The 14,178-nt window shown below is 36.5% G+C and overlaps 1 protein-coding gene across 1 annotated transcript; it reads left to right on the top strand.

The window, feature by feature from the left end:
• The first annotated feature begins 7,544 nt into the window (after positions 1-7,544).
• OR2G3 (olfactory receptor family 2 subfamily G member 3) lies at positions 7,545-8,489 on the top strand. The gene has a single exon (XM_019719200.2). The coding sequence runs from the start codon at positions 7,545-7,547 to the stop codon at positions 8,487-8,489; it is 945 nt and encodes a 314-aa protein (XP_019574759.1).
• Positions 8,490-14,178: the final 5,689 nt, after the last annotated feature.

Here is a 14,178-nt window from a genome sequence, read left to right as displayed (position 1 = left end):
AATAGTTTGAAAGATAGATGCATAGATCTGACCATCAGGATAGGAATCTATATATAACTAACATAGTGATTAGAAAATGGGTTCAATTAGGGAGAGATTATATGTGATAAGAGAAGAGGACACTGGAATGGGGTTCTATAGATTTAAAGGTTTGAGAGAGAAAGTTGACATTGTAAAAAAGACAGTAAATCTAGCATTTTCTGAAATAATTTTACTATAAAGTTTCTTTGTACTAACACAGAAAGATGCCTGTAGTTAGAACAAGTTATATGGTGCAGGAAATCTAATGTACAGGTGAAGGGAGAAAGAATCTAATAAGTATTGTTTATATTATTTTGGACAAGTCTCATGGTTTTTATTTCTTTTACGAAGTAGGAAATCCAAGAATAATACTAAAGAAAGAAAGGAATACTTCGCACTGAGGAAGTATGTGTTGTAATTTTTCTTGGATGATCCCTAGAAGTTCATCAATTCCTCAACTAATTGTCTATTGGGAACACAAGTTTTCCCCAGAAGACTTAGTACCATTAGCAAAAAAATAACATTTTCATAAGCTTGCCAAATTCACCATTTCTGGTACTCTTTCTCCTTAAGTTTTCATTGCCACTGAAATAGTATTTTTCAGTATAGACTCGTGAGAAATATAACTGTTCTACAGACTGTTCCAAAGCCAGTTGTCCTGTGGTTCAGCAGCTTGTTGGATATAGAATCACAAAGCTATAAAAACATTATATAACTTGCTTTCAGAAGATGTAAAAAATTCCCTTGATGATAATAATTCAGTCTAATTTTGTCTAAATTGAGTATACTTAATCTTGAAGGGGTTTATAAAAGTTAGTGAGAGAAAGTCAATTATATTATTATATTTGACCATATATATACATATATATGGTCACAGGATGTGGAGTAGAGCATAAGGAATAGAGTCAATGGAATTGTAATAGCTATATACAATGTCAGAGGGGTAGCAGATTAGGGAAGGGGGATTATCACTTTGTGAGGGGGGTAAATGTCTAACTATTGCATTGCTTTGTACACCTGAAACTAATAAAAAATAGTTAGTGAGATAGCTATCTTTTAGTTCCTGTGGCTTTTGTATTTGTTCTGTCATTAAATGATGATGTTGGGCAAGACAGGAAAACAATCTAGACCTCAGCTTTTATTTATCAAATATGGGAATGGGACAATTTTTTGTTATTCCTTGTAAGTACAAGGTAATGTTATGCTATTAATTACTATAACTGATTAACATTTTTGAGATAAATTTTATTTCTAGAACAACATAGTTGGTTGATCATACACAGATAGATGGAAATACATGTACTCACTTCTACATCTACACAGATCCTGAATTCCAGAGGAACACTCAAAGAAGGCTGTGTTAAGTAGTGTACATTGCAAACCTTTGAATTCTGGAGCTCTCTGAGAGCTCAAACAAAGGAATAGTACACACACACAGTTTAACAAAAATGACTGAGGGTTGAACTATTGGGCTAGACTTTATTGACAAGGAATGAAATGTTTCCTAGATTACACTCTCTATTAAGTTGATTGACGTAGTGGTCTCATTTTTGTGTGAACATTTTAGGATGTAATTGTTGTTTACTGAAATTTTAAGGTTAGCAAGAATTGGAAACTGAATAGGAAGGGACTCTTAAGGATCAGTCTGGGCACTTCATGGGTCAGGTGTGCAACCCCCAATCTGGATATAAATATCTGAAGGTAACTGGTTGATCTATAACCATTAGCCTAGTATTTTTACCAAAAATAGGGTAGCCACTGAGGAGCAGGACATCTGGAAAATGGACTAGACCAGAAAAGCATCTCTCTTAAATTGGATTTATGCAAATTGAGATAGATTATGTTTTAGATTATGTTTTTTCTTTTTTTCAACCTACCCCAAAGTTTTTTAAAGGCAAGTGGTAGAATGAACACAGGCTGGGTGGCACAAAAAACAAAGGTAAGTTTGTTTTTTTCCCTAATGTTTGTTGTCCAGGAAAAAAACAAAGAAATAAAATATGTGATCATGGGAAATAGGAGTCCTTAAATGCATTTATTTCTTCAACAAACATTTATTGATCACCTGTTATGCATCAGACACCTTACAAATTGCATAAAATAGCAGTAAAAATGACTCCTTAGTTTAGCAATTAGTCTATGGTTTAGCAGAGATATACAGATATAAAACATTAGGTCAGTAGTTTCTTATAGTTCCTAGATAGAAGTAGGTTTATGATATAAAATAAATACAAAATCAATCTTGCAAGTGTGGAAAGTGAGGGGTTAATAGTGGTTAATGTTCATCAGAGTGAAAGAGATGTTTGTACATTAGAGACCAGAACTGAGAATAATACAGCACATCTTTAGCTCTTTATTAATAATATATATTTTTGAGTATATTTTCCTCATTTTCTTGAATATTAAGGACTTTAAGCCAGCTTGTCTAATACTGTGGCTTCAAAATATATTTTAATGTCATTTTTGATAATTCAATTATTGAATCAACTTGTATAAGTTGAATTTATGTTATATATCTTGGTGCCTCAAACACTGTTTTTTTTCATTTCTTTCTACTTATCACTAATTTTGCCCCTCATATCAAAAATTTCTTTCTATCACTGTCTATCTAAACCTATCCACTATTAAAGGTTTTAGTTAATTACATACATAAACACTTCCCTATCATCCACAGTTCAGAACAATGCTTTTCATATCTATTATTTTGCTAAGTTTGTTTGAAAATTATTTACTTTTGTTCTGCCTCATAACAGCCTTTTAAAATTAAGCTTTAGATTTCCGGTCAAGATGGCAGAGTAGGTGAATGCTGTGCTAGCTTTCTCCCATGACCACATCAAAATTACAACTAAATTATAGAACAACATCCCTTGAGAACCACCTGAACACTAGCCAAACAGAACTCCTATAACTAAGGATATAAAGAAGAAACTATGTAGAGACTGGTGGGAGGGGCAAAGACAGGGAGTCCTAGGAGTTCCTCTTAAATGACTCACATGTATACTTACATGTGGATGGATTTACTTGCTCTAAGTTCCAGCACTGGGGCAGTAGCTTGAAAAGCACCAGGAACACATCGCCAGGAACCGAATTATCTGGTTCATGGGGAAGGCTGGAGGGATAACTCTAGCTGGACAGAAGTGCTGGTAGGTGCCATTGTTCCTTTGTTGAGACCTCCCCCCACCGAGCCTGCAGGCACGGGGAGAGGGGGAGAGCCAAATCTGAGTCTCCATAAAACTGGCTAACACCACTTGCCTCACCCTAGTGATTGACTGAGAATCTGCCCCTCTCAACTTGTGCACAGGCTGGGACCTCTTTCAGCATCTGTTTCTCACAAGTAGCCAGTCTTGGCCAGTGCTGCAGCCTTTCATAGAATTTGTGAAAGGTCCACAAACCCCAAACAAGCCATGGCTGGCCTCAGTGTGCCCTGTACCTCTAACTAAGTGGCCTTCAGCACTAGTGGCAGCTGGCCTTGGTTCACAACATAGCTTCTCCCAGGTGCCTCTAGGCCCAGCACAAGCAGCTACTAACACAGATCACTTTGTAGCTCCTGTTGGGTGGCCCCAGACAATGGATAGGCAGCAGCTGACCTGGGCCTTCCCCAGAGCCCCTCCCAAGAGGCCCCAGAACCAACACACCCAGTGGCTAGCTTGAGACCACACCATAGCATCACCTAATTAGCTCCACAATTAGCTCCCAAGTGGACTCAGCAGGCACCAGAGCTCCACTCTGGTGAATTCCATTCCATGGTGTCAGCCCTTACACAACAGCTTGTCCAGTCATGACCAGTATTCAGAGCCAGTCAGCCTGATGTCAGTCTCACCGACTGATATGTCAACAGCAATCAAGGCTCAACTGCAACAAAAGGACACATACAACCCATACTGGGGACACCCCCAGAGCACCCAGCTCAGGTGATGAAAAATATGAAGTTATTGACAGTTAAGTCAAAGCTGGGCCTGCATCTCTACTTGGCATTATTGGATTGATATTGTCTCCATTTGCTTTCATGGGAATCAATTGTTGAAAGCAAGGGTTTAGATTTAAACAATGACTATTTCTGGTGGAGATGGTAGTTTGAAAGTTGAATATATGGATCTGGTCCTCAGGAGAGAAATCCATAGATAACTAATGTAGTGATTAGCAGATGGGTTCAATTACTGAGAGAGTAAATGTGATAAGAGAACACAGGACCAGGATTTGATAAACGCAACATTTAAGGATTGAGAGAAAAAGTTGAGATTGCAAAAAAGACAGTCAATCTAGACATTTCTTCAGAGGCGCTTTAAAGAGGATGACAGCAATGTTTCCATTTGCAACTGTGGTGAAGGAGAAAGGATCCAACACAACTAGGCTGTTTTTATTTATTTTTATGTTGGAAAAGCCTGATAGTTTCTATTTCCTTTATGAAGTACAAGATCCCCAAAACAATATTCAAGAAAAAAAGGAATTCTTCACACAAAGGAAATATGTGTATACGTGCTCCCTGGATGATCTCCAGAAGCTAGTCAGCCCCTTTGTTAATTGCCTCTGGGGACTTTTCCCCAGAAGACTTAGTAATCATAAACAAACCATGGCCTTTTTATGACATTGTCAAAGTTCTCATTTCAGTATACCCTTCTGTTACAGTTCTCACTACTACTAAAATTGATTCCTCAGGATTGGCTCATGTTAGAAATGTGTATCTTTAACAGACATTTTTTAGAAGCCAGTCATCTTGTAGGTCAAGGAGTTGGTTAGACACAGAAACAGAAATCTAAGAAAGTGCCACATAATGTGCTTCATGAAAATGTGAAAAGCTCCTACACGTTTAAGTAGTTCTGAGAATAAGTAAGAAGTCAGTCTGTGCAGACTTAATTGAGTGCACTTGAATTTTGAAGGGGCTTTTAACAATCAATGAGCTATCAACTTTATAATTTCTATCACAGTTGGGTTTGTGCTATTATCAAAATAATGGCGATGTTTGATGAGGCAGGTCAACTATCTGAACTTCAGGCTGTGCCTATGAAATAAAGGTATCCCTTTATTGCATAGGCAATTTATTGTTATTTTTTATAAGTGCAAATTAGTACCGTGCAATTGTTTAGAATAACTAACATTTTAAATTACATTTTGTTTTATAAGAATACCATAGATGATGATAGATAGATAGATAGATAGATAGATAGATAGATAGATAGATGGATATGCACTCTCAATTCCACATTAGCACAATTTCACAACTCAAGTAAACACTTCAGTTCAAGGTGATTTTAAATCTCTGTAAAAATTACGAGAAATACTGCAAAGGAAACGTCATTAAGTAGTACACCATTGAAAACCTTTGAACTCTGGAGCTCTCTGCCAGTTCAAATAGAGGAACAGTGTAAGTACAATTTAACCAAAATGACTGAAATTTTGAATTATTGGGTTTGATTTCATTAAGAATGAATAAAATGTTTTCCAGAGAACAATTCTTTTTTTACTCTATTGACATTATGGTCTCATTTTTTTTTTTTTTTCCTTATAGAATGTAATTGTACTTTACTGAAACTTGAGGGTCAGCAAGAATCAGAATATGTATGGGTAGAGGACACCTGCTCACTGTCACATCAGTCATTTTACTACTCAGTTGGGTAACTTCCAATCTGGTCTTCAAACAACTAAACAGACACTGGGGAATCTATAATCACTGTTCTTGTATTTTCACCGGTAGACAGAGTGGTCATGAGGACCAGAGCATATAGAATATAGAGAGGGTGCCAAAAAATGTATACACAGTTTAAGAAAGGAAAAAAACTGTATTGAAATTGTAATACTTGATATATACCAATAACAAAAGATGAACACAACTCATGTGTATATATATTTTTGGCACCCCTGATATATTGAATCAGGAAAGCATCTATCCTACATTTAATTTCTCCAAATTGAGAGAGGATACAGTAATGATTTTTCTGCCTGTTTCAAAAGTTTCTACAGGCAGGTGATTGTGGAAATAAACAAGGACTTGGTGGCACAAAAGCACAGGTAACTGGGGAGATGGCTCCTGATTAAAAACCTACTCATATGTGTGTTTTTTCCAGGCCTGACTACAAGCAATTACACAAGCTTGACACAAGGCAGGCTTCAGGGTGGAAAGCTGCCATCGTCACAAGAGAATTGCTGCATAGCCATATTCGTTTGAATATATTTTTTTCTGTTTGTATTGAATGGTAAGGACATTTAGCTAGTTTGTCTAAATAATTACATTTAAAAAATAATTTTAATTTTTTGGCAGTGCAATCATTGAATGAACTTGTATGAGCTGAATTTGTAGTATATATTTTGGTGACTCAAACACACCTTTTTGTTTTCTCCTAATTATTACTAATGTTTTCCCAAATACCAAAAACGATCTTCTATCCCCTCCCATTCCAATATTACCCAACTTCAAAGGCTTTATTTTTATTAGTTTCATACATAAAGGCTTTCCTGGTCTTTGTTTTTCAAAACAGTATTTTTCTTATGTGTTATTTTGCAAAGCCTATTTGAAAATTATTTACTTTGTTCAGCATTAGAACATATTTTTAAAATTAAAGTTTGTTATTTATTTATTCACTTTTATTTTTTATTCAAGTATAGTTGACATACAATATTATATTAATTTCAGGTGTACAACATCTGATTTGACATTTACTTGTCTTATGAAGTGATTACCAGACTAAGTCTAATAATCTGTCACCATGGAAACTTATCTATTATTGATTATATTCCCCTTCACTTTTTTCACCCATCCCTCAACCCACCTCCCCTCTGGAAATTATTAGTTTCTTCTTTGTTTCTATGAGCTGTTTTTGTTTAGTGCTGTTTGTTTATTTGTTTTGATTTTTTAAAAAAAATTCCACATATAGTAAAACCATGGAGTATTTGTTTTTCTCTAACTTATTTCACCTAGCATAGGTCCATCCATGTTCTTGCAAATGGCAGGATTTCATTGTTTTATTGTTGAGTAATTTAAAAATTGGGATTATTCATTATCTAATGATTCAATTTTGTTTTATCTATCTGGAGAGACTATTACATCCATGACTATCTTATCTTTCTCTTTTGAGGCAATGTATAGAGTTGAGAGCTATGAATGTGTGAATGTAAGGGGAAGACGGGGAGAAAATTCCCACCCTCATTTGCACCTATGTTAAGACCTGGATATTGCATTTTATATGCAGATTTTTGTCCACAGTTAGAACTGTAAAGATGTTTGCGTTTTTGTTTTGAGAAACACTTACTTTTAGTCATAGGTAATTGCACATTTCTTGATATGTGTGGAAAGATCCACTTTGATTGGTTTTAATAATCAGTCCCCAGACAACCCCAAGTTGAAAGCATTCATGACTTTTAAAGTCATTGGACTGGAATGGTGTTCAAAGTGAGTAACACATTAGGGGTGAACAATGAATAGGTTGAACCAGTCAGCCTCCATGATCCTTTCAGCTTGTATATTCTAGGACTAACTGTTCCAAATGTACCTGTTCTCATTCCTTTCTTATCAGGCGCCATTCCCCTGAGTGATGGAAAGGGCCAATGAGAGTTCCCTGATGGGTTTTGTCCTTCTAGGCTTCTCAGACCACCCTCACCTGGAGGCTGTGCTCTTTGTGTTTGTCCTTTTCTTCTACCTCCTGACACTTGTGGGAAATTTTACCATCATCATTGTTTCACACCTGGATCCCTCCCTGCACACCCCTATGTACTTCTTCCTCACCAATCTCTCCCTACTGGACCTCTGCTTCACTACTAGCCTTGCTCCTCAGACCCTGGTTAACCTGCGCGGTCCAGAGAAGACCATCACTTATGGGGGTTGTGCAGCACAACTTTACATTTCTCTAGCGCTGGGCTCCACTGAATGCATTCTCCTGGCTGTGATGGCCTTGGATCGCTATGTTGCTGTCTGCAAACCCCTCCACTACGTGGTCATCATGAACCCACGGCTATGCCAGCAGCTGGCATCCATCTCCTGGCTCAGTGGTTTGGCCAATTCCTTGATCCATGCCACCTTTACCTTGCAACTGTCTCTTTGTGGCAACCACAGGCTGGATCATTTTATTTGCGAAGTACCAGCTCTTCTCAAGTTGGCTTGTGTAGACACTACTGTCAATGAGTTGGTGCTTTTTGTTGTGAGTGTCCTGTTCCTGCTACTTGCCCCAGCATTCATCCTCATCTCCTATGGTTTCATAACTCAAGCTGTGCTGAGGATCAAGTCAGAGGAAGCGAGGCACAAGGCCTGCAGCACCTGCTCCTCGCACCTCACAGTGGTGGTCATCTTCTATGGCACCATAATCTACATGTACCTGCAGCCAAGTAACAGTTATACCCAGGACCAAGGCAAGTTCATCTCCCTCTTCTACACCATGGTGACCCCCACCTTAAATCCTATCATCTACACTTTAAGGAACAAAGATGTGAAAAAGGCTTTGAAGAAACTTGTCTCAGGAAAACTGTGCTCCCTGCAAATGTGATGTACAAGGAAGTAATTATAAGTCCTGTAGCTACTTAGCTTCTATTTATCCAAAGCCACACTTCTCAATTTCATTAGTTAAATTACCAGTTAAATTACTGTGCACTTATTTTATCTCCATAAGAGAGTTTTCCCCTCTCTTTATTAACTGAACAAAAACATATATGTGTTTACTTAGGTTGAGAGCTTGAACCATGGAGAAGGGAGTTGTGCATTAGTACAAAATGTAATTCTCACTGCAAAGTCCATATTTTATTTATAACACTTATTACCAGGACTTCAAAAGAAATGAAGTCATTCAATTATTACCAACTATCTAGGTTGTGGGGCCTTTTTTTTTTTTCAATTTTAGTGAATTCTTCAGTTTTATCCCAATGTCTTAAATTTACTTTATAATGCCCCCCTTTATAGCTTTACAATGGAAAATAAGATATATATATATATCTACCAAGGTAGAAAAATACCTTCCTATACTTCTGACTTATTGACCAGTAGGATATGATATTAAATGTTTTCTTTTTCTTGTTTTAATTAAAGTTTATTGGAGTGACAATTGTTACTAAAGTTATATAGGTTTCAAGTGTACAATTCTGTAATATGTCATCTATATATCATGTTGTATGTTCACCACTCAGAGTCAGGTCTCTTTCCATCACCATATATTTGATCCCTTCTACCCTCAACTACCACCCCCCCTCCGCCCTTACCCTCTGGTAACCACTAAACTATTGTCTGTGTCTATGAGTTTTTGTTTCTTCATTTGTTTGTCTTGTTCCTTTGTTGTGTTCAGTTTTGTATACCACATATCAGTGAAGTCACATGGTTCTCGACTTTTTCCATCTGACTCATTTGGCTGAGCACATGTGGGGACAAAGTCCCAGAGAGCAGTTTCCAGGCTCTCGACCTCACATGGGAAGGTGCTGGCTCGGGTAGTAGATGGCCATCAGCTGTGACTGGTTGACCATAAGCTGTAACCAGTTAGCCAATTAGCTACTGATATAACTGCCATGACTTTGTTGGTTGGTTGGCAGGCAGAAAAGTGGACAGCGGATTGCAGATCGTGTGGATCCTACTTCTTGTGTGTTTCTCGCCAGGCCACGATCGAGACTGGGGTGCAGGAAGACCTCTTGTTGGGGTACTGGTGGATGTTTGCTCCCTGTGTCTCCAACCCAGCCATCAGCGAGAATATAGTGGCATGACTCCTCTACCTATGGCTCTGTTGGTGTTCCTTTTTGGCCTCACCATATCTTGCGTTATGTGGGGAGCGGGACCAGAGACCCCGCATGACACCCCGCATGATAGTATAATAATCTCAAGATCCATCCATGTTGTCTCAAATGGTACTATTTCATCTTTTCTTATGGCAGAGTAGTATTCCATTGTGCATACATACCACATCTTTTTTTTTTTTTTTAATTTTATTTTATTAAATTTATTGGGGTGACAATTGTTAGTAAAATTACATAGATTTCAGGTGTACAATTCTGTATTACATCATCTATAAATCCCATTGTGTGTTCATCACCCAGAGTCAGTTCTCCTTCCATCACCATATATTTGATCCCCCTTACCCTCATCTCCCATCCCCCACCCCCCACCCCCCTTACCCTCTGGCAACCACTAAACTATTATCTGTGTCTATGAGTTTCTGTTTCTCATTTGTTTGTCTTGTTCTTTTGTTGTTTTTGGTTTATATACCACATATCAGTGAAATCACATGGTTCTCTGCTTTTTCTGTCTGACTTATTTCGCTCAGCATTACTCTCTCAAGATCCATCCATGTTGTCACAAATGTTCCTATATCATCTTTTCTTACCGCCGAATAGTATTCCATTGTGTATATATACCACAACTTCTTTATCCATTCATCTATCCAAGGACATTTTGGTTGTTTCCATGTCTTGGCCACTGTAAACAAAGCTGCAATGAACATTGGAGCACACGTGTCTTTATCTCTAAATGTTTTCAGATTTTTTGGGTAGATACCCAGGAGAGGGATTGCTGGGTCATATGGCAATTCTATTCGTAATTTTTTGAGGAACCTCCACACTGCCTTCCATAATGGCTGCACCAGTCTGCATTCCCACCAACAGTGCATACCACATCTTTATACATTCATCTATCAAAGGACACTTTGGTCGTATCCATCCATGTCTTGGCTACTGTAAATAAAGCTTCAATGAACATCGTCGTACATATATCTTTAGGGATAAATGTTTTCAGATTTTTTTGGGGGTAAATACCCAGAAGAGGGGTTGCTGGGTCATATGATAATTCTTAATTGTAAGAAAAACAACATTTTTTTTTTTATTATTGGGGAACAGTGTGTTTTTTCCTGGACCCATCAGCTCCAAGTCTTTGTCTTTCAATCTAGTTGTGGAGGGTACAGCTCAGCTGCAAGTCCAGTTGCCATTTTCAATCTTAGTTGCAGGGTATGCAGCCTACCATCCCATGTGGGAATTGAACTGGCAACCTTGTTGTTAAGAGCTTACACTCTAACCAACTGAGCCATCTCCGGCCTCCTTATTCTTAATTTTTTGAGGAACCTCCACATTGCTTTCCATAGTGGCTGCACCAATCTGCATTCCCACAACAGTGTATGAGGGTTCCTTTTTCTCCACAGCCTCTCCAACTCTTGTTATTACTTGTCTTGTTGATGATAGCCATTCTAACTGGTGTGAGGCGATATCTCATTGTGGTTTTGATTTGCGTTTCTCTGATGATTAGGAATGTTGAGCATTTTTTCATATGTCTATTGGCCATTTGTATGTCCTCTTTGGAGAAACGTCTATTCAGGTCCTCTGCCCATTTTTTAATTAGATTTTTTTTTTTTTATTAGTTTCATACATAAAGTCTTTCCTGGTCTTTGTTTTTCAAAACAATATTTTTCTTATTTGTTATTTTGAAAAACTTATTTGAAAATTATTTACTCTGTTCAGCTTTAGAACATATTTTTAAAATTAAAATTTTTATTTATTTATTCATTTTTATTTTTTATTAAAGTATAATTGACATACAATATTATATTAATATCAGGTGTACAACATAGTGATTTGACATTTAGTTATCTTATGAAGTGATTACTAGATTAAGTCTAATAATCTGTCACATGGAAACTTATCTAACTATTATTGATTATATCCCTCTTCACTTTTTCACCCATCCCTCCATCCCCCTCCCCTCTGGAATTATTAGTTTGTTCTTTGTTTCTATGAGTCTATTTTTGTTTAGTTTTGTTTGTTTATTTGTCTTGATTTTTTAAAAAAAATTCCACATATAGTAAAACCATGGTGTGTCTGTTTTTCTCTGTCTGACTTATTTCACCTAGCATAATACCCTCTAGGTCCCTTGCAAGTGGCAGGATTTCATTGTTTTATTGTTGAGTAATTTAAAAATTGAGATTATTCATTATCTAAAGAATATATATATGTAAATTTCATTGTTAGTACATACAAATTCAATGGATTTTTGTACATTGACTTTGAAGCCAGCAACTTTACTGTGTTTGTTTACTGTTTCTAATAGTTTTTGGTGGAATCTTTAGGGTTTTCTGTAGCAAGAATTATGTCACCTGCCAAAAGTGACAATTTAACTTCTTCATTCCCATTTTAGATGCCTTTTATTTCTTTCTCTTGCCTGATTGCTCTGGTTACGACTTCCAATACTATGTTGAATAACAGTAGTGATGGGGCATCCCTGTCTTTTTCCTGATCATAGAGGGAAAGCATTCAGTTTTCCACCATTAAGTATGATATTAGCTGAGGGTTTCTCATATATGACCTTTATTATGTTGAAGTACTTTCCTTCTATACCCATTTTATTAAGTGTTTTTATAACGAATGGATGTCAAATGCTTTTTCTGCATCTATTGATATAATCATATGACTTTTATCCTTGATTTTGTTTATGTGATGTATCACATTAATCTATTTGCATATGTTGCACATTAATCTATTTGCATATGTTGAAATATGCTTGTGGCGTTGGAATGAACCTCACTTGATTGTGATGTATATTTTTAATGTACAGTTGTATTCTAATTTCTAGTGTTTTATTTAGGATTTCTGCATCGTTTTCATCAGAGATATTGGTTTGTAGTTTTCTTTTTTTCTGTTATTCTTGTTAGGTTTTGGTATCAGGGTAATGTTGACCATATAAAATGAGTTAGGAAGTACTGCCTCTTCTTCAATTTTTTGGAAGAGTTTGAGGATGACAGGCATTAAATCATGTTTGAGTGTTTGGTAGAATTCCCTAGTAAAGTCATGTGCTCCTGTACTTTAGTTTTTGGGAAGGTTTTAGATGATTATTTCAATTTCCTTACTGTCCATCGGTTTATTTACATTTTATAGTTCATCGTAATTCAGTCTAGGAAGGTATGTATTTCTAATCCTGTCATTTCTTTTAGGTTACTGAATTTGGTGGCCTGTAGTCCTTCATAGTAGTCTTATATGATCCTTTGTGTTTCTGTGGTATCTGTCATAACTTTTCCTTTTTGATTTCTGATTTTGTTTATTTCTGTCTTTTCTCTTTTTTCCTTAGTGAGTCTAGCTAGGCGTTTGTCAATTTTATTAATCTTTTCAAAAACCAGCTCTTTGTTGCATCAACTTTTTCTATTGTCTCTTTGTTCTCTATTTCATTTAATTCTGCTCTAATTTTTATTATTTCTTTTCCTTTTGCTCAGTGTGCGTTTCATCGTTCTTCTTTTTCTAGTTCTTTAAGTTGTAATGTTAGGTTGTTTATTTGGAAGTTTTCTTCTTTTTTGAGATAGAACTGTAATTATATAAATTTCCCTCTTAATACTGCTTTTGCAATGTCCCAATAATTTTGATATGATGTACCTTCATTCTCATTTGTTTCTATGTACCTCTTGATCTGTCCTTTTCTTCTTTGACCCAGTCGTTCTTTAGTAGCATGTTGTTTAATTTCCATGTATTTGTGGGTTTTCCCACTATGTGTTTGCAGTTGATCTGCAATTTCTAAGCATTGTGGTCAGAGAATATGCTTGGTGTGATTTCAATCTTCTTAAATTTGCTGAGACTAGTTTTGTGTCCCAACATATGGTCTATCCTTGAGAATGTTCCATGTGCACTAGAAAAGAATGTATAGTCTGGTGTTCTAGGGTGAAAACCTCTGTAAATGTCAATTTATGTCCATTTGGTCTAATGTGTCATTTAAGGCTGATATTTTCTTATTGATTTTCTGTTTGGATGATCTATCCATGGCTGTCTATGATGTTTAGGTCCTCTACTATAATTGTGTTTTTGTCAGTTTCTCCCTTTAGTTCTGTTAGTAGTTGCTTTTATCTTTTGGTACTCCCTGATTGGGAGCATACATATTAATAAGGGTTATGTCTTCTTGTTGTATTGTTCCCTTTATAATGATAAAACGTCCATCTTTGTGTCTTGTTACCCTTTTTATCCTGTTTCATCAGGTATATAAGGTGTGATGAAAAGATACAGTGAATGTTTAAATAAAAAAAATTACAGTAAAAGATACATTGTCATTAATCCCCCTCAAAATACTCCCCCTCTCTTCCAACACACTTATCCCATTATTCTTATCACTTTCTGAAGCAGTTCTGGAAGTCCTCTTTTATGATGTCTTTAGTTGTGCTGTCGTGTCTGCCTTGAAGTCCTGAATCGATTTAAAACTCTTACATTTCATGGTCACTTTGAGTTTGGGGAAGAGCC

Source organism: Rhinolophus sinicus, linkage group LG10, assembly GCF_036562045.2.
Source record: "Rhinolophus sinicus isolate RSC01 linkage group LG10, ASM3656204v1, whole genome shotgun sequence".
NCBI classification, from domain to species: domain Eukaryota; kingdom Metazoa; phylum Chordata; class Mammalia; order Chiroptera; family Rhinolophidae; genus Rhinolophus; species Rhinolophus sinicus.
This window is presented reverse-complemented; position numbering and strand designations above follow the sequence as displayed.

What these genes read in the sequence shown, in the direction of transcription:
- OR2G3 (XM_019719200.2), top strand. Translation starts at nt 7,545, where the DNA reads ATGGAAAGGGCCAATGAGAGTTCCCTGATGGGTTTTGTCCTTCTAGGC.